We start from the raw sequence: 19569 nt of genomic DNA, 5'->3' as shown, positions 1-19569 counted from the left end.
CTTGCCCTTCTAAGAGGTTCGATCCGGACCCGCTTTTCCCGCTCGGGTGCTCTGATTCGAACCTCTTCCCCAGGTGTCAATTGCCCGCTCATTGCGTGACCCCCGTCCCGGCCTGAGTGGTACGGGCCGAGATGTACGTTACCCCGCCCACTGCCCCTTGCCTACAGAAGTGGCGCGTCCGGAGCAGGCTTCCAGTCGCGGGCCACGCAATTCCTCGCCGGCGCAGCTGCGTCCGGCACATTGTTTTAACCACCGGGAAGATGTGGGACCGCTCGTGGCCCTTTCCTGGCGTCTGGGCCAAATGGTATACTTTTGCTTCATCCCAGCGCCTCCTCCCGCCTCGCGTGGGTACACTCCAATTCCTTTTTTTTTTTCTTTTAAAAACTCTTCTCTGGAGGCGGCACTTTTGAATTTTGAACTCCGTGCTCCAGTCTCGGTAGTGCTTGGGGTCTTGAACCCCCCCATCCTCAACTGAGAAGTGGAGATGCCTCGAATTAGCCCCTTTCCTACACCTGAAACCGTCGAAAGTCAGAAGTCTTTAGCTTGTCAAATTTATTGAATGTTTACTGCTTTATAAGGATTTGTTCAATCAAGGTGCTGTGGAAAACAGCGGAGAATAGAATAAGCCACGCTTTCAGAGAACTTATATTTCGAGGGGAAAGACGATAATAAAGGAGAAAATAAGTTATTTTTTGGCTGTAATAAGTGCTGTGCAGGAAATTAGATGGATGTAATAAAGTGATGATGTGATAAGTGACTCGGATGCCTCTAGGAAGAGTGGTCATTTAGTTAACAATACTGTATTGTATATTTCAAAATTGCTAAGAGTAGATCTTAAAAATCACAAAAAATATTAACTGTGAGGTGATGGATGTTAACTTACTGGGCCAGCCATTTTGCAATATATACAAATAAGGAATCATATTGTACACATGAAACTAATACAGTGTTGTATGTCAGTTCAGCTCAGTCGCTGTTGACTCTTTGCAACCCCATGGACTGCAGCACGCCAGGCTTACCTGTCCATCACCAACTCCCTGAGCTTGCTCAAACTCATGTCCATCAAGTCGGTGATGCCATCCAACCATCTCATCTTCTGTTGTCCCCTTCTCCTGCCTTCAGTCTTTCCCAGCATCAGGGTCTTTTCCAGTGAGTCAGTTCTTCGCATCAGGTGGCCAAAGTATTGGAGTTTGAGCATCAGCTCAAACTCCAATACTTCCAGTGAATATTCAGGACTGATCTCCTTTAGGATTGACTGGTTTGATCTCCTTGCAGTCCAAGGGACTCTCAAGAGTCTTCTCCAACATTACAGTTGAAAAGCATCATCAATTCTTCAGTGCTCAGCTTTCTTTATGGTCCAATTCTCACATCCATACACTACTAACAGAAAACATAGCTTTGACTACAAGTCAGCAAATGTCTCTACTTTTTAATATGCTGTCTAGGTTGGTCATAGCTTTACTTCCAAGGAGCAAGCGTGTTTTAATTTCATGCTGCAGTCACCATCTGCGGTGATTTTGGAGCCCCCCAAAATAAAGTCTGTTGCTGTTTCCATTGTTTCCCCATCTATTTGCCATGAAATGATGGGACCAGATGCCATGATCTTCGTTTTTTGAATGTTGAGTAAGCCAACTTTTTCTACTTTTCTCTTTCACTTTCATCAAGAGGCTCTTTAGTTCTTTGTTTTCTTCCATAAAGGTGGTGTCATCTGTGTATCTAAGGTTATTGATATGTCTCCCAGCAATCTTGATTCTAGCTTGTGCTTCATCAAGCCCAGTATTTCACATGGTGTACTCTGCATATAAGTTGAATAAGCATGGTGACAATATACAGCCTTGACATACTCCTTTCCCAATTTGGAACCAGTCCGTTGTTCCCTTTCCGGTTCTGTTGCTTCTTGACCTGCATACAGATTTCTCAGGAGGCAGATAAGGTGGTCTGGTATTCCTATCTCTTGAAGAATTTTCCACAGTTTGTTGTGATTCACACAGTCAAAGGCTTTGGCATAGTCAGTGAAGCAGAAGTAGATATTTTTCTGAAAGTCTCTTGCTTTTTCTATGATCCAACAGATGTTGGCAATTTGATCTCTGGTTCCTTTGGCCTTTTCTAAATCCAGCTTGAACATCTGGAAGTTCTCGGTTCACGTACTGTTGAAGCCTAGCTTGGAGAATTTTGAGCATTACTTCTCTAGAATGTGAGATGAGTGCAATTGTGCAGTAGTTTGAACATTCTTTGGCATTGCCTTTCCTTGGGATTGGAATGAAAGCTGACCTTTTCTGGTCCTGTGGCCCCTGCTGAGTTTTACAAATTTGCTGGCATATTGAGTGCAGCACTTTAACAGCGTCATCTTTTAGGATTTGAAATAGCTCATCTGTTATATCTTGTTAAAACTGGGGGGAAAAGGAAAAGGAAGAAAGGGTAGTCAGGTAAAGTCTCTATTTCATATCTAAATTCCCTGTCTAAATTATATACCAAGGATTCCACCTGTCTGCCCGCTGCTGCTGCATTAGCTATCTATTTGGAATCCTGCTGTGTTCCTCCACCTCAGAAGTGTTCTAGCTAAATCACTTCCTAGCCTGAGGGATTTCCCTTGCTAAAGTAGCTCTAACTGATGACCTTCCCTGGAGACTTGCCTAGATTTCTCTCTCAATTAAGCAGGGTTTCTCTATAGCAGCACTATTGACATTTCCAGTGAGATAATTCTTTGCTCTGGAGTCCATCCTATGCACTGTAGGATATTTAGTGGCTTCCTTAGCTTTTACCCACTAGGTGACAGTAGCACCACCCCCCATGACTCAGGTTTGACAATCAAAAATGTCTTCAGACATTACCAAGTGTCACCTGGGAGGAGAGGCAAAACGACTCCACTTCCCCCCATCTTCTTAGATGGCTAATGCTTGGGGTTCCATTGCAGTTTTTTATGGTTTTGTTTGGTGGCCCCCGTGGAAAGAGCCAGGATGCACGTTTTGGCATTCAGTCCCTTCAACATGGGTAAATTTGTATGTGCAAGTGTTCCAAAAAAACCCCTTGGTCTGACTGCCCCTCCCTTACCTGTTCTTTAGTGTGCAACTCACAAGACTTGCTTTGATTCCCTTCAGTGAATTTCTGCTCTAGACACCTGGTACCTGTTAACTTTTATTCTGTCTTGAATTCATGGTATGTATTTTGATATCTTCATCACTGGCCTGTGGAGTTCCCCAAAGAAGACATTCCTTGAAACATTTTATCATTGTTCAGATCATAATGCATGTTATAAAAATGTTTACAATATTGAATGGTTGCAGGTAGGGAGGCCTTTGATTGTGTGATGTTCTTGTCATCCTTGGAGAGCATGGGAGAAGCCCAAAGGTTGGAAATGGGTTGCCTAAAAGACTGACTCCTCATCTGCATGTTGTGCTAGTCCTGCTGTGATGAGGGAAACCAAGCTAAGAGTCCAGACCTGGTTTGGATAGAATAGGATTGCCATTTGTTGAGCCCCCACTATGTGACAAGTATCAGTACTTTACTTATTCGGACATCTTACATTTAAATTCTCACAGTGACCCTAGGAGGGAGGTACTGTTATCTTTGTTTTATAGATGAGAATACTGAGGCACAACAGGTTGTGATCACCTGCACACTTAATTCTCAGAGCCAGGATCACAACCCGTACCTGTCACACCTGTGCTACTGCCACTCCCACAGAGAACTATGTGCTTACCCATTGAGTCATGTTTTTAAGATTTTCCAGGTGAGGGAAAGGAAAGTCAGCTAAATGGTAGTTGCTCAGTCGTGTCTAACTCTTTGTGACCCCATGGACTGTAGCCTGCCAGGCTCCTCTGTCCATAGACTTTTCAGGCAAGAATACTGGACTAGATTGCCATTCCCTTTTCCAAGGGATCTTCCCGACCCAGGGATCAAACCCAGGTCTCCTGCATTGCAGGCAGATTGTTTACCAACTCTGCCACAAGGGAAGCTCAGTAATCCCTTATATTCTGGAATGGTCCTCTCCAAAAGACATTGACTTTTTAAAAAGACCAAACTAGTTGTCTTGTAGAACATTCCACATTCTGTGTTTGCCTTAAGGTTTCCTCATGCTGTCATGTACCATGTTTCTCTAGATGCTGTATTTCTTATAAACTGAGGGGTAGGTCTAATGGTCTGTTTAGATTCAAGTTGAATATTTTTGGAAAGATAATTCATAGTGATGCTGTGTACTTCATGTATCACTATAAAGACATGCCTTTTTAAAAATGTTAAAATACACATAATGTAAAATTTACCATCTTCACCATTTCTGAGTGTACAATTCACTAGTGTTAAATAATTCCAGTTGAGCTAGTTCAAATCCTGAAAGATAATGCTGTGAAAGTGCTGCACTCAATATACCACCAAATTTGGAAAACTCAGCAGTGGCCACAGGACTGGAAAGCTCAGTTTTCATTCCAATCCCAAAGACAGGCAATGCCAAAGAATGCTCAAACTACCGCACTATTGCACTCATCTCACATTCTAGAGAAGTAATGCCCAAAATTCTCCAAGCCAGGCTTCAGCAGTACGTGAACCGTGAACTTCCAGATGTTCAAGCTGGTTTTAGAAAAGGCAGAGGAACCAGAGATCAAATTGCCAACATCCGCTGGATCATGGAAAAAGCAAGAGAGTTCCAGAAAAACATCTATTTCTGCTTTATTGACTATGCCAAAGCCTTTGACTGTGTGGCTCACAATAAACTGTGGAAAATTCTGAAAGAGATGGGAATACCAGACCACCTGACCTGCCTCTTAAGATACCTATATGCAGGTCAGGAAGCAACAGTTAGAACTGGCCATGGAACAACAGACTGGTTCCAAATAGGAAAAGGAGTACATCAAGGCTGTATATTGTCACCCTGCTTATTTAACTTCTATGCAGAGTACATCATGAGAAACGCTGGGCTGGAAGAAGCACAAGCTGGAATCAAGATTGCCGGGAGAAATATCAATAACCTCAGATATGCAGATGACACCACTCTTATGGCAGAAAGTGAAGAAGAACTAAAGAGCCTCTTGATGAAAGTGAAAGAGGAGAGTGACAAATTTGGCTTAAAGCTCAACATTCAGAAAACTAAGATCATGGCATCTGGTGCCATCACTTCATGGGAAATAGATGGAGAAACAGTGGAAACAGTGTCAGACTTTATTTTTTTGAACTCCAAAATCACTGCAGATGGTGACTGCAGCCATGAAATTAAAAGACGCCTACTCCTTGGAAGGAAAGTTATGACCAACCTAGATAGTATATTCAAAAGCAGAAATATTACTTTGTCAACAAAGGTCCGTCTAGTCAAGGCTATGGTTTTTCCAGTGGTCATGTATGGATGTGAGAGTTGGACTATAAAGAAAGCTGAGCGCCTAAGAATTGATGCTTTTGAACTGTGGTGTTGGAGAAGACTCTTGAGAGTCCCTTGGACTGCAAGGAGATCCAACCAGTCCATCCTAAAGTAGATCAGTCCTGGGTGTTCATTGGAAGGACTGATGCTAAAGCTGAAACTCCAATACTTTGGCCACCTCATGCAAAGAGTTGACTCATTGGAAAAGACTCTGATGCTGGGAGGGATTGCGGATGAGATGGCTGGATGGCATCACCGACTCGATGGACATGAATTTGAGTGAACTCCCGGAGATGGTGATGGACAGGGAGGCCTGGTGTGCTGCAATTCATGGGGTAGTAAAGAGTTGGACACGACTGAGGGAGTGAACTGAACTGAACTGAAATATATTCACATTTTTGTGCAACCAGTCTTCTGAACCTTTTCATCTTGCAAGACTATACTTGTCAAGCAACAGCTCTGCATTTTCCTCCTTCCCTCATCCCCTGTGTTTTTGTTTGTTTGTTTTTAAACTTGGTTGAGATCAAACTATGTTGAGTTTTGTATCATGCTTGTTTCTCCTGTTTGTGGGCATCTTCCCATGTCATCAGAGTTTGTAGAGGACTTCCCTGGCCGTCCAGTGGTTAGGACCCTGCACTTCCAATGTAGGGATTGTGGGTTCAATTCCTGGTTGGGGAACTTAAATCCTACATGCCTTGCAGTAAAGCCAAAAAAAAAGAAAAAAGCTGTAGAATGATCTATTTTGTGAATATATAATTTCCTTAAATGGGGCTCTGGTTTTTGGCTATTGTAAGTAGTAACTTCAAAGGAGCTGTTTTTCTAAGCCTTTGATCCAGGGCTTTGGTCAGGCCCAGTCTTTACAGGGGCAAAACAGTATTTTGTCCTCCTGACAGTCTAAGCACTGAGTGATTAGAGGACATTTCTGTTCTCAGTGTTTCTTTTATTCCTTTTTCCCTCCCCTTATTTCCCCTCCTCTACTTTGTCATGTCCTCCTTTAGGTAAGTCAAATCTCATGGATGCCATCAGCTTTGTGTTGGGTGAGAAAACCAGCAACCTGCGGGTAAAGACCCTAAGGGACCTGATCCACGGAGCTCCTGTGGGCAAACCAGCAGCCAACCGAGCCTTTGTCAGCATGGTCTACTCTGAAGAGGGTGCTGAGGACCGCACGTTTGCCCGTGTCATTGTTGGTGGGTGAGGCTGGCCAGAAGGTTCTCCTTGGGTCCACAGGGGTGGCTAGACTAGTTTGTTGGGGTAGAAGGGAGGCCTGACCCTTGGCTAACTCATGCATTGTCTTGTAGGAGGTTCCTCCGAGTACAAGATCAACAACAAAGTGGTCCAGCTACATGAGTACAGTGAGGAATTAGAGAAGTTGGGCATACTTATCAAAGCTCGTAACTTCCTCGTCTTCCAGGTGGGCTTTTTTTTTTTTTTTACTGTGTTGGGTGTTTGTTGCTGTTTGGGCTTTTCTCTTGTTGGGCAAGCGGGACCTACTGTGTTTGTGCCTGTGTGGTGTGCAGGCTTCTTATTGTGATGGCTTTTCTTCACGTGGGCACTTTAAACAGTTGTTGGCTATCTACTTTTTTTCCTATCCCCACTGGACTTGCTCCATCTCTGGCTTCCTCATCTCTCTCTGAACTAATGTAGCAGCTTCCTCACTGGGCTTCCTGACTCCAGTCTGACCCCCTCCTGTTCATCCCCTAAAATTCATCTTATGAGAGCACAAATATTCCTTCCTCTTAAAACATTTCAGTGATTTCTCATTGCCTTCTGATGGCAGTTCTCAAATTGTAGTCTCTAGATTGGCATCAACTGGGGACGTGTTAGAATTGCACATTCTCAGGCCCTACCCCAGACAGATAAGGGCAGAGACAGTGGGGTGAGGCCCAGCAGTTTGTGTTTTTCCAAGAGCTGCAGGTTATTATGATGCACACTAAAATTTGAGAACTGTTGCCTTAGCATGAAATTCAGCTCCTGTCATTCATGAAACAGCCCTGCTTTGGCTCTTGCTCACCTCACTGCCCTCATCTGCCAATATTCTTCTAGCCCTGCATTCCAGCCTAATTAAACTTTTTACAGTTCCCCAAATTTGCCTGCTTTCTTTGGCCTGCAGACTTTGCAATACTAATTTTCCTTTATGTGGAATAACCTCGTCTCTCTTACTTTTTTGTTTAGTTTTTTCCCCATCTTCCAGACACAGTTATCACCTTTGGCAAACCTTCCCACATAGATACTCCTACCAGTCATCTACCCTCAAGCTTCATTTAGTTCTTTTTATGTACTCTTGCTGTCACTGCACATAATACATGGTGTTGTCTCTGCTTCTATTTCTTCTGTTCCCCATGTACATTAAAAGGCAGGGGATGTCCTCAAAGCTCAGTGGTGAAATGTGGCACCCAGTGTGGGGAAGGGATCAGTGAACATTTTCTGAATGATGGAGTGGGTAGGGGAACTGAACTGAGTAGGGTCTAAGTGGGGAGAGTGTTTTGACCTTTACTAGGGTGCTGTGGAATCTATTGCCATGAAGAACCCCAAAGAGAGGACAGCTCTTTTTGAAGAGATCAGTCGCTCTGGGGAGCTGGCCCAGGAATATGACAAGCGAAAAAAGGAAATGGTAAAAGCTGAAGAGGACACACAGTTTAATTACCATCGCAAAAAAAACATTGCAGCTGAACGCAAGGAGGCCAAACAAGAAAAAGAAGAGGTAGGTGGCCAGGTTGCCTCTGGGATCTGAGAGGCCAGGATGAAGCCAGTGCCTCACTGATGCACCCCTGCCTCCACACCTCTATTTGCACAGGCTGACCGCTACCAGCGCCTGAAGGATGAGGTGGTGCGAGCTCAGGTACAGTTGCAGCTTTTCAAACTTTATCATAACGAAGTGGAAATTGAGAAGCTCAACAAAGAACTGGCCTCTAAGAACAAGGAGATAGAGAAGGACAAAAAGCGGATGGACAAGGTAGAGGATGAGCTGAAGGAGAAGAAGAAGGAGCTGGGCAAAATGATGCGGGAACAACAGCAGATTGAGAAGGAGATCAAGTAAGTGGCAGGACTGAGCCTGCGACTTGTGGGAAGCATCTTCCCCTTGACTTGGCTTTGGCTAGAATCAGGCACATTTCTTGACTTGCATGTTAGACAGATAGAGTATTTAAGTACTCAGACTCCATGTAGATAGGTAACTCGGAAAAGGAGAACTTGAAAAGGGTGGTGGCTTTGCCAAGAAGATGTGATGGGAAGCCACTTGTGACTGATAGTCCCTTCCTAGAAGAGGAAAACTGGAGCTTGAAGGTCAAAGAACAGAAATTTGAAAAGGTTAGATCAGATGGGGAACCGTTTCGTGAACACAGGGTACTTTTGGGAGTTGTTACCGAGAGGTCTGGCCTGGCTAGGGTTGAGGCAGGGGTGGTAGCTTTACCTTCTAGAGTGGCTGGAATGCCAGGCTGAAGCCATCACAGGATCTGTTGGGCATCCGCCCTGTTCTTTTAGGCACTTCCCTGAGGCTTGGAAGGGAAGCGCCTAATCCCCCTTTGGATTAAAATGCCTTGGAACCTTCCCTTCTCCCACTGAGCTAATTGGTTCCCCCTCCCCTCTGGTGAAAGGGAGAAGGACTCAGAGCTGAACCAGAAGCGGCCTCAGTACATCAAGGCCAAGGAAAATACTTCCCACAAAATCAAGAAGTTGGAAGCAGCCAAAAAGTCACTACAGAATGCTCAGAAGCATTATAAGAAGCGTAAAGGTGACATGGATGAGCTGGAAAAGGAGATGCTGTCAGTGGAGAAAGCTCGGCAGGAGTTTGAGGAACGGATGGAAGAGGAAAGTCAGAGTCAGGGCAGAGATTTGACCTTGGAGGAGAATCAGGTAAGCTCTGAGGGGTGCGGGGATGGGCAAATAGATTGCGAGGCTGACAGGACTGATTTGGTCATCCCTGTCCCTGACACAGGTGAAGAAATATCACCGGTTGAAAGAAGAAGCCAGCAAGAGAGCAGCTACCCTGGCCCAGGAGCTGGAGAAGTTCAATCGAGACCAGAAGGCTGACCAGGACCGGCTGGATCTGGAAGAACGGAAGAAAGTAGAGACAGAGGTGGGCATGCCTTACAAGATTAGGGGTGATGGTCCAGAGAAAAGGAAGTAACGATAGTCTTAACAGTAATGACCATAGTTAACATCTAGCATGGGCTTCCCTGGTGGCTCAGTGGTAAAGAATCTGCCTGCTAATGCAGGAGACACAGGTTTGGTCCCTGGGAACATTCCCCTGGAGAAGGAAATGGCAACCCATTCTAGTATTCTTGCCTGGGAAATTCCATGGACAGAGGAGCCTGGCGGGCTACAGTCCATGGGATCTCAAAAGAGTTGGACACAGCGACTAAACAACAAAAGGCAAGCTCTTACTGTGTGCTAGGCACTGTTTTTTACATATATGCAGTCATCTTTTAAAAGATTTATTTATTTGTCTGTTTTGTTTTTGGCTGTCCTGGTTCTTAGTTGCTGCTTGCAGGCTTTCTCTAGTTGCAGTGCTCAGGCTTCTCATTGCAGTGGCTTCTCTTTTTGAGGCGCACAGGCTCTAGGGCCCACGGGCTTCAATAGTTGTGGCTCTTGGGCTCCAGAATGCTGGCTCAGTAGTTGTGGAACATGGGCTTAGTTGCTCTGCAGCATGTGGGATCTTCTGGACCAGGGATCGAACCTCTGTCCCCTGCATTGGCAGGTGAATTCTTAACCATGGGACTACCAGGGAGGTCCCTGCCTAAGTTTATTAACTGGTGGAACTGGGCTATGAACCTGGGCATTGTAGCCCACACTTTTTTGGGTTTTTTTTGGCTGTACCTTGTGGCATGTGGAATTTTAGTTCTCTGACCAGGGGTTGAATCTGCACCCCCTGCAGTAGAAGGATAGAGTCCTAGCCACTGGACCACCAGGGAAGTCCCGGAAGCCCACACTTTCAATTATATTTCACTTACCGCCTTCCTAATAACAATAATAGTAAAATAATAGGAATGATGGAAAGTTATTATAACATTTCAAGAGCCTACAATGTTCCAGGCATTGTGCTGCTGCTGCTAAGTCACTTCAGTCCTGTCCGACTCTGTGCGACCCCATAGACGGCAGCCCACCAGGCTCCCCCGTCCCTGGGATTCTCCAGGCAAGAGCACTGGAATGGGTTGCCATTTCCTTCTCCAGTGCATGAAAGTGAAAAGTGAAAGTGAAGTCGCTCAGTCGTGTCCGACTCTTAGCAACCCCGTGGACTGCAGCCCACCAGGCTCCTCTGTCCATGGGATTTTCCAGGCAAGAGTACTGGAGTGGGGTGCCATTGCCTTCTCCGGGCGTTGTGCTAAGCACTTTCAAATGTTTAAAAGAAGGTATTAGACATGAATTAATAGCTAGGGGCTTCCCAGGTATGCTAGTAGTAAAGAATCCACCTGCCAATTCAGGAGATAAGGGTTCAATCCCTGGGTCGGAAAGATCCTCTGGAGTAGGAAATGGCAACGCACTCCAGTATTCTTGCCTGGCAAATTCCATGGACAGAGGAGCCTGGCACACTAGAGTCCATGGGGCCGCAAAGAGTAGGACATGACTGAGCAATTGAGGGCACACACACATAGAATCAGTGGCTAATACATGTTAAGCACTTAGTGTGTATTCTATGAAGTGGAGGGTACCTGTATTTTATAGATGATAAAGCAGAAGTGCAGAAATCCCAGAAAGCTTTACTTTGTCTTGGTTTGAGCCTCCCTGATTGGTGAGGAAGATGTTCCAGGCTGGGTAGAACACCTGTGAGGGGGTCTCATGGGCCCATGGTGGCCCCAGTCAGTTAGCAGAGGCACACTGAACACTGTTTGTATATCCGATTTTTAGTAGGCCTCTTATACTAGTGACAGATTGTCTGTGATTGTTAGGCTCTTAGGATGAGTAGGCATATGGGGGATGAGCCAGGACTCCATGGTCTGGGCCTTAACTTGCTCAGCCTATGGTGATGTAGTGTTTTTGTCTCTCTCCCAGGCCAAGATCAAGCAAAAGCTGCGGGAGATTGAAGAGAATCAGAAACGGATTGAGAAACTAGAGGAATACATCACAACCAGCAAGTATGTGGCTTTGTAACATTCCCTCTTACCTCCAGGCCTGTTCTTATGAACCCTACCTGTCCTGCCCCTCCCCAGGAAGGACCCTCATAGTCCCTCTCGGCCAGGAATATTTTCTGGCCAGCCAGGGTAACCCCGGTATTTCCTTACTTTGTAGGCAGTCTCTAGAGGAACAGAAGAAACTAGAGGGGGAGCTGACAGAGGAGGTGGAGATGGCCAAGCGGCGTATTGATGAGATTAATAAGGAGCTGAACCAGGTAATGGAGCAGCTGGGGGATGCCCGCATCGATCGCCAGGAGAGCAGCCGCCAACAGCGAAAGGCAGAAATTATGGAAAGCATCAAGCGCCTGTACCCTGGTTCTGTGGTAAGAGTGGAAAGGGAACTCATTTCCTGACCACCTTCTTTCATACTCACTGTCAGATAATTTTCCCAGCAGCCCCATGAGGACAGATTGCTAATTCCATTTTTACAACTGGGGAAAACTGAGGGTCACAGAGGTTAAATGACTTGCTCAAAACAGCATAGCTCATATGTATAAGAACTGCAATTCAAACCCAACTTGTTCTGATTCTTAACCTTGTGTTCTTTTCATTGCACAGTTGTGTCTTTCTGAAAGTTTTGTCTTGCTTGTGTCCACTCCTTTATGGGAGGTGGAGAAAGTGAAGAGGCCTTTGGAAGAGGGAAGGGGCTGCAGGGCAGGAATTAGTTCCCAGGATGTATCAATAGCTCTGTGCAGGCTTCAGTGTGAGCTCCTTAAGCATATAACAGTCAGCTCATTTACTAGGTTCTTTTGGCCTCTTGAACGAAATCCTGAGTTTCCAGATTCCCTGAATCTTATCCCTCTATTACTGTAATTCCATCCCTGGGTTCAACTTAATTGGGTTCTACAAATATTTCTTGATCATTTCCGTAGATCAAGGGTCCCCAACCTCCAGGATCTAATGCCTGATGATCTGAGGTGGAGCTGATGTAATAATAATAGAAATAAAGTGCACAATAAATGTAATGTGGGATGATTCAAGCACGTTGCATTTATTGTGCTCTTTATTTGTGGAACCAAATTAAGTTGCATAATGCCTGCAGTGGCAGTGGTCTGTGAAATGGTAAAAGTGAGGTTTAGAAAGATCATTTTGGATTCAGACATGACTGCCTGAAGTTGTTGCTTTGGGGCCAGAGTAGGCCTTTTTTCCATAGTTTGGGGACTGTGCTCCTGATAGAGATTCTGACCTGCCATCCCTCTTCTAAGCTGGGAATTAAGGTACCTGAGCCAGCTCTCAAAAACTTCATGATTCATTCACTCTTCTGACTTTCCTTAGTACGGCCGCCTCATTGACCTCTGCCAGCCCACACAAAAGAAGTATCAGATTGCAGTAACCAAGGTTTTGGGCAAGAACATGGATGCTATTATTGTGGACTCAGAGAAGACAGGCCGGGACTGCATTCAGTATATCAAGGAGCAGCGTGGGGAGCCTGAGACCTTCTTGCCTCTTGATTACCTGGAGGTGAGGCTGGTGGTGATGGGGTCAGGGCATTGTGAGAGGGCTGCTCCTCCTAGCCCTCCATGTTCAGCCACTTAACTAAGCTTTTTCTCACAGGTAAAACCTACAGATGAGAAACTCCGGGAGCTGAAGGGGGCAAAGCTGGTGATTGATGTGATTCGCTATGAGCCACCTCACATCAAAAAGGCCCTGCAGTATGCTTGTGGCAATGCTCTTGTTTGTGACAATGTGGAGGATGCCCGCCGCATTGCCTTTGGAGGCCACCAGCGCCACAAGGTATGGATTCCCTTGCCACATTGTAACTGGATAGGCTTAGTATTGGTGATTCCTTTGTTCAGCTTCTCCCCACTCCTGTCTTTTCCCTGCTGTATTTAGACAGTGGCACTGGATGGGACCCTGTTCCAGAAGTCAGGGGTGATCTCTGGCGGGGCCAGTGACCTGAAGGCCAAGGCCCGACGCTGGGATGAGAAAGCAGTAGACAAGTTGAAAGAGAAAAAGGAGCGGTTGACAGAAGAGCTGAAGGTAAGCCACAGGCAGGGCTGTCCCTAGAAATGGGGGTCCTAAGCCCAGGCCAGCCGACCACATTCTTACCACCTAGCCTTTCCCTCTTGTCCACTTCAGGAGCAGATGAAGGCAAAGCGAAAAGAGGCAGAACTACGTCAGGTGCAGTCTCAGGCCCACGGACTGCAGATGCGGCTCAAGTACTCACAGAGTGACCTAGAACAGACCAAGACACGGCATCTGGCCCTTAATCTGCAGGTGGGGCCTGACTTTCAGCCCTGTTCACCAATGGCCATCCTCATATTCCTGGTCTAGGCTTTTCTAGGGGTGGGGAAGTTGTCCCTCATCCCTCTCTCCTCCCAATTTGTTCCTAGAAACCAGGAGTAGATGGCATAGGGTTAGACAGTCAGGAGTTTAGGACTTGGCTCTATGGTATTAGGCAAGTTACTAAACCTCTCAATATTCAAATCTTTTGATCATTTTTATATTGGTTTGTAAGAGTTTTTTGAAAAATATATTCCAGAAACGTCTTTTTCAAATGCATGTATTACAGATACTCAAAGAACAGAACGAAACAAACACCAAACAAAAACAAACAAACCTCTCAGTGTCCATTTTTTCATCTTAATCTGTAAATAATCTGTAAAATTATAGGGTTCTTGCACAGATTGAATGAGTTAATACATGTGAAGTATTTAGACTGATTGCTTGTACCAAGTGAATGTTCAGTAAATGTTAGGTGCTATTAACCTAATTAATTCATTCAGCAAATATTTGAGTTTCTTCTGAGTTTTGAAAGTGAGCTACAGATATTTCAGTCCCTGTGAGTGGAGGTACTTTTCTAGCTATAGTAATGTGTTTGATCATGGGTGCTTCCCCAGACCACTCTGGAGGTGTTATATAATATGTAGTATATATGTCATTTTTCTAAAATCAAAAAGTAAATTCCAGGACACACCTGGCTCCAAGGGTTATAGATGAGGAAAGTGTAGACCTGTAAATAATAATGTTTATTGTGTGCCCAGCCTTTTGGATTGAAGCTGACAGACTGGAGGCCAGGGAAGGAAGCCATATGATGGTTCGAGAGATGATGCAGCCTTGAGTGGAGCAGTGCTAAGTCAGGTTCTCAGTGTGTGGAGAGTTAGCCCTTTTTGTCCACGGGACTGGTACACACAGGGTGGCTCTTTCTCTAAGGATCCTGGTCTCTTTTGTCCTCTCAATTCCATTTCTTATAGGAAAAGTCCAAGCTGGAGAGTGAGCTAGCCAACTTTGGGCCTCGAATCAATGATATCAAGAGGATCATCCAGAGCCGAGAGAGGGAAATGAAAGACTTAAAGGAGAAGATGAACCAGGTTGGTAGAGGATGTACCTGCTCAGCACGGGCAGGACTAGGATTGGAAGCAGCATTCTGACCCAAAGGGCCTTTTCTCTCCCTTGCTTCTCTCCTTAGGTAGAGGATGAAGTATTTGAAGAGTTTTGTCGGGAGATTGGTGTGCGCAATATCCGGGAGTTTGAGGAAGAGAAGGTGAAGCGGCAGAATGAAATTGCCAAGAAGCGGTAGGTGGAAGTCTGGGTGGAAGGGGGAGATTGAGGTATCCTTGAGCCCCTAGCCTGACATCTGGGGAGTCAAATACCATCATAAGTTAAGGAGCAGCTTTTAGAATGATGGACATTTATTGTAGTCACCTTTAAAGAACAGGGACATCAGGGATCACGTGTCACAGTATAGGGATTAAGAGTGCCAGCTTTAAACATGGTTTACCTGGATTAAAATCCCAGCCCCAAAGTTCATTTATCTTGGATAATGACCTCTCTAAGCCCCAGTTTCCTTATGTGTCAGATGGGATAATAATGATACCTATCTCATAGATTGTCAGGTGGATCAGAGGTTGGGCTTAATCTTTATAAAGTATTTAGCATAATACTTAGCACCTACTAAGAGCAGTAGATAATAGGCCACAGCAGTGAAAGCCTAACCACTAGAACCACCCAGGGAACTCCCAATAGATACTAGCTTTTATTATTGTCATTATCCTAATAGGTGATGAGTGAGAGGAGGGCCAAAGTTCTAGGTTGGAAGAATAGTAAGAACAAAGCAAGTTTCTCTTTTCTTTCCCACTTTAATTATTCATTTGTTCAACCAACCTTGTGCCAAGTTGTCCTGTGCTAGGTATTGGAAACAGTGGGGAGATGAGGGTAAGATAGATGAACATGACAGTCTCTCTGAAGGAGGTCACCCCTTGAATCCTGGGCTTCAGTCAGCCCATCACCCATATTGTAACAGTTCATTGGTCTCCTACCCCCAAGCCAGGCTCAAGAAATATAGAATTGAATCAGAGACTGTCCCTGTCCTGAGGGAGTTTTGGGGATAGTGGAGGAGATAAACAAGTAGATTAGCAATTTCAGAATAATGCTGTACTTTAGGTAGATAGAAAGTACAGAGGAAAATGTTCAAGGAACTGTAGATCAACAAGAAGGAAAAAAAAAAAAAACCTAGAGACTCAGTAGAAGAATGAACAGGATGTAGTCACATATAGCATTTCATGGAAAGAGAAGCTCGAATGGCTAACAACCGTGAGTTGATGTCCAGTCTCATTCCTAATCAGATAAATTCAAATTAAAACAACTTAGCAGCATTTGGTGAAAATAAGTCTACATGAACCCTTTGACTTAGCAGAGCCACTCCTTGGGTCTCTATCCCAAAGAGTTTTGGCCACCAGGTCTCAAAGAGACAGATTCAGAGTTGTTCATTTGGCGTACTTTGTGATAGTGGGACATTGATAGCAATGTAGACAGCTGTCACTGCAGGGAAATACAAGTTAAATGTGATGACTGTACAGACTATGGAATACTCTGTTCAGACAGGAACTAGATTTACAGAGTAACAAGGATAAATTTATAACACTGTACATTTGTGTAAATTTAAAAGCGACATTTTTACAAGTATATGCATTTTAAGGTTATATACATATGTATGTATCTACCTATCTGTGTATAATGTACATCATTTCTGTGTATTTGCTCACTGTTGGGAACATAATAGTAGAAATCTGATTGAACCCAAGGAGACAAGGGAAAGGTCTCATACAGACAGTGATCATAAAAGTTACATGAACTCTGGGGTATGATTAACTCAACTGCACCCAAAAGGGAGGAACTCAACAAAGTATAATAGAAACGAAGAACCTGTTCGCAATCCTCAGGAAAGGTTTTACAAAACAAGAAGTGATGAACTGGGGACCTATAGAGTGATTTAGCCAGCCAGGCAGTACACAGAAGGGAGTTCCAAGCAGTGAGAACAGCATGCTCAGAGGTGTGAGAGAGCATGCCTTGTTCTGTAAACTAAGTATTGAATGTCTGGAGCGGAAAAATGGGGTCAGGAGGAAGGTGGGGGTGTTGGAGAGGTCAGCAGGGGCCAGATCACAGAAGGCTTTATGAGTCATTCTTAAGAGATTGAACTTAAAATTGCATAGCTCAAAATTATAGAGTTAATTACATTCTCTTTGGATTATGGTGACTAATAGGTTTAAGCTGCTAGCATGACATCTGGCAACATCTGTCACACCATATTGGGGGGTGGAGGGGCAGTTGGAAGTTAGCCCTGCCTGTCCTGCTAATATCTGTGTATGCTAGTTGCATACTTTTTTAGTTTCTAAAGAGTTAGGGAGGAGGGAACTACCAGGGATCTGTTTTCTCCATTTTTTTTTTTTTTTTTTTAACTATCCAATCTCTGCCCTCATAGAAGTTCTGGAATCTTGGGGCAGAGGTATATGCAGGGGTTTGGGGACAGTTAGAAAGAGTCAAAGCCCATGAACTGAATACAGTCAGTCAGCCTGGAGATGGTGATATTAACTAAAATTTATTGAGTACTTACTGTGTACTAGGCAAGGTTCTAAAAATTTTATACATATTAATTCCCAATAACTGAGGTAAGTACTATTGTTATTTCCATTTTTCAGTTGAAAAAACAGGTAAAGAGATATAATTAACTTGTCTGAGATTCACTACCAGTAAATGGCAGAGTTGGGATACCAATCCTCTTATCCTACCACATTATCCTGTAAGGATGCCATAGGAGAAGAATCCCAGGTTTTGGTGTTTATAGACTGGGATCTGATCTCACATTTGCTAGCTGTATGGCCTTAGGCAAAGTCTTTTACCTCTTGGCTCAAGTTTCCTTTTTTGTAGAAATGCGATAATAATGCCTATTTGTAGAGCTATTAGAGGATTAGAGGTAATGTATGTAAACTACACAGAAGCTTAATAAATAGGAATTAACATAGCTAGTGGATTCAGGTGGACCTTTTTATATCCGCTTCTAGGAACTTGTTGGGGCAGGGCGCCAGTGTTTAAAGGAAAATTAATAGAGTTTGGCCCAATCTCCTCTGCTGCCTTGTGCCGTATCTACAAAGCTAGGCCAGGGAACTTAGTTTTGTAACTTGAGGGGACAGTTTTATATGGATCTGTGTGGATGAGCTCAGTGGTGACTTATATTCAGCAGTAACTGAGTCCCTGTGCCCTGTTCTCCTTTCTCCCCACAGTTTGGAGTTTGAGAATCAGAAGACTCGTTTGGGTATCCAGTTGGATTTTGAAAAGAACCAACTGAAGGAGGACCAGGATAAAGTGCACATGTGGGAGCAGACAGTGAAAAAAGATGAAAATGAGATAGAAAAGCTCAAGAAGGTAAGAAAGGAGAACATGAAAAACTAAAAACTAGGAGAAAAAATTAGAAGAGATAATATCCATAATTTATAAAGCCCTCCTCTAAATAAGAAAAACACCAAGACCTAAATAGGGAGAAAAATGAGTGGCATCAACAGTTCAAGGAGAGATTCAGATAACCCATAAATACATATCCATAATTGAGCCTTGCTGCTGCTACTGCTGCTAAGTCGCTTCAGTCGTGTCCAACTCTGCTCGATTCCATAGATGGAAGCCAACCAGGCTCCCCCATCCCTGGGATTCTCCAGGCAATAGTACTGGAGTGGGCTGCCATTTCCTTCTCCAATGCATGAAAGTGAAAAGTGAAAGTGAAGTCACTCAGCTGTGTCCGACTCTTAGCAACTCCATGGACTGCAGCCTACCAGGCTCCGCCACCCATGGGATTTTCCAGGCAAGAGTACTGGAGTGGGGTGCCATTGCCTTCTCCAATTGAGCCTTAGTAGAACTCAAAGGAATGCAAATTAAAACAATAATTACATGTAATTTGTTTCTTATCACATCACCCAAGATTTAAAAAAAAAAAAAAAGGATACTAGCATGTTGCACAGGAGACCGGCATTCTTAGGCCATATGGCAGCATCCATTGAGAGTCTTCAGAATACATTTCTCCTAACTCACTAATACCTGAGGAGATCCAAAGTGCTGGCATAGCTTTGTGCACACAGGTTGATAATTAGTGACAAATATTTATAGTTCCATATAGGAAACTGTCCCATGTCTCCTAGGAATTAGGATTGAAGCAAATTATGCTACATTCATGTAAGTATTTGTGTAGTTTAATAGTTTCAAATTTGAGTAATATACTGACCTCTTTTAAAGATTTATATTGGCTTAAAATATCCTTAATGTTAAATATGTACAAACATACCACTTAACCAAAAAGGCAGGACAAACTTCCAAATTAATTTTATAATTAACCACATGAACTCAGTGCAACAGGTGATGGTGTTTTGCTGAAACTGAGTTCGTATTCACAGTGTGCCTGTGCTGACTGCCATGGCTCAGTTTCTTTGAGTCAAGCATGCCTGTTCCACCAGTTATTTGACGACTGATTTACCCACACCCCTTCTCTTTAAATTCCTATGGAATATTTTTTAAAAAATTTCTTTGGCTGCAGTTCTTCGTTAGGGCATGCAGGATCTTTAGTTGTGGCACTTGGGATCTAGTTCCCTGGCCAGGACTCAAAGCCAGGCCCCTGCACTGGGAATGTAGAGTCAACCATTGGACCACCAGGGAATTCCCTAAATTGCTGTGAAACTTTAGTTCCTTGCAACATCCCTACCTGAGGCGATTTGATTCTCACTTGGCTTAAGTACATCATTTGACTTTTATGTCTGCCTTTGTTTGTTGTTGGTTGTATGGTTTTGTTTGTTGTTGTTTTTTTTTCCTCCATTAAACCCTGATGACTGAAGTAGTCTTCTTTGGTGTCAC

At 44.2% G+C, this 19569-nt stretch overlaps 1 protein-coding gene across 3 annotated transcripts in view; it reads left to right on the top strand.

Annotated features, from left to right (window-relative positions):
• Positions 1–19569, top strand: part of SMC1A (structural maintenance of chromosomes 1A) — a 47350-nt gene that overhangs the window by 322 nt on the left and 27459 nt on the right. For all 3 annotated transcript variants that reach the window (XM_070783577.1, XM_019955796.2, XM_019955798.2), the window contains exons 2-16: positions 6346–6534; positions 6646–6758; positions 7845–8048; positions 8142–8380; positions 8941–9199; positions 9282–9422; positions 11336–11418; positions 11573–11780; positions 12733–12918; positions 13012–13191; positions 13291–13437; positions 13537–13674; positions 14652–14768; positions 14867–14973; positions 17958–18099. In XM_070783577.1, coding sequence (XP_070639678.1) covers positions 6346–6534; positions 6646–6758; positions 7845–8048; positions 8142–8380; positions 8941–9199; positions 9282–9422; positions 11336–11418; positions 11573–11780; positions 12733–12918; positions 13012–13191; positions 13291–13437; positions 13537–13674; positions 14652–14768; positions 14867–14973; positions 17958–18099 — 2453 coding nt within the window. The remainder of the gene's footprint in view (positions 1–6345; positions 6535–6645; positions 6759–7844; positions 8049–8141; positions 8381–8940; positions 9200–9281; positions 9423–11335; positions 11419–11572; positions 11781–12732; positions 12919–13011; positions 13192–13290; positions 13438–13536; positions 13675–14651; positions 14769–14866; positions 14974–17957; positions 18100–19569) is intronic.

The sequence above is a fragment of the Bos indicus genome, chromosome X (assembly GCF_029378745.1).
Source record: "Bos indicus isolate NIAB-ARS_2022 breed Sahiwal x Tharparkar chromosome X, NIAB-ARS_B.indTharparkar_mat_pri_1.0, whole genome shotgun sequence".
Taxonomy (NCBI): domain Eukaryota; kingdom Metazoa; phylum Chordata; class Mammalia; order Artiodactyla; family Bovidae; genus Bos; species Bos indicus.
Note: the sequence above shows the minus strand (reverse complement) of the source record. Positions and strands in the feature narration are given on the sequence as shown.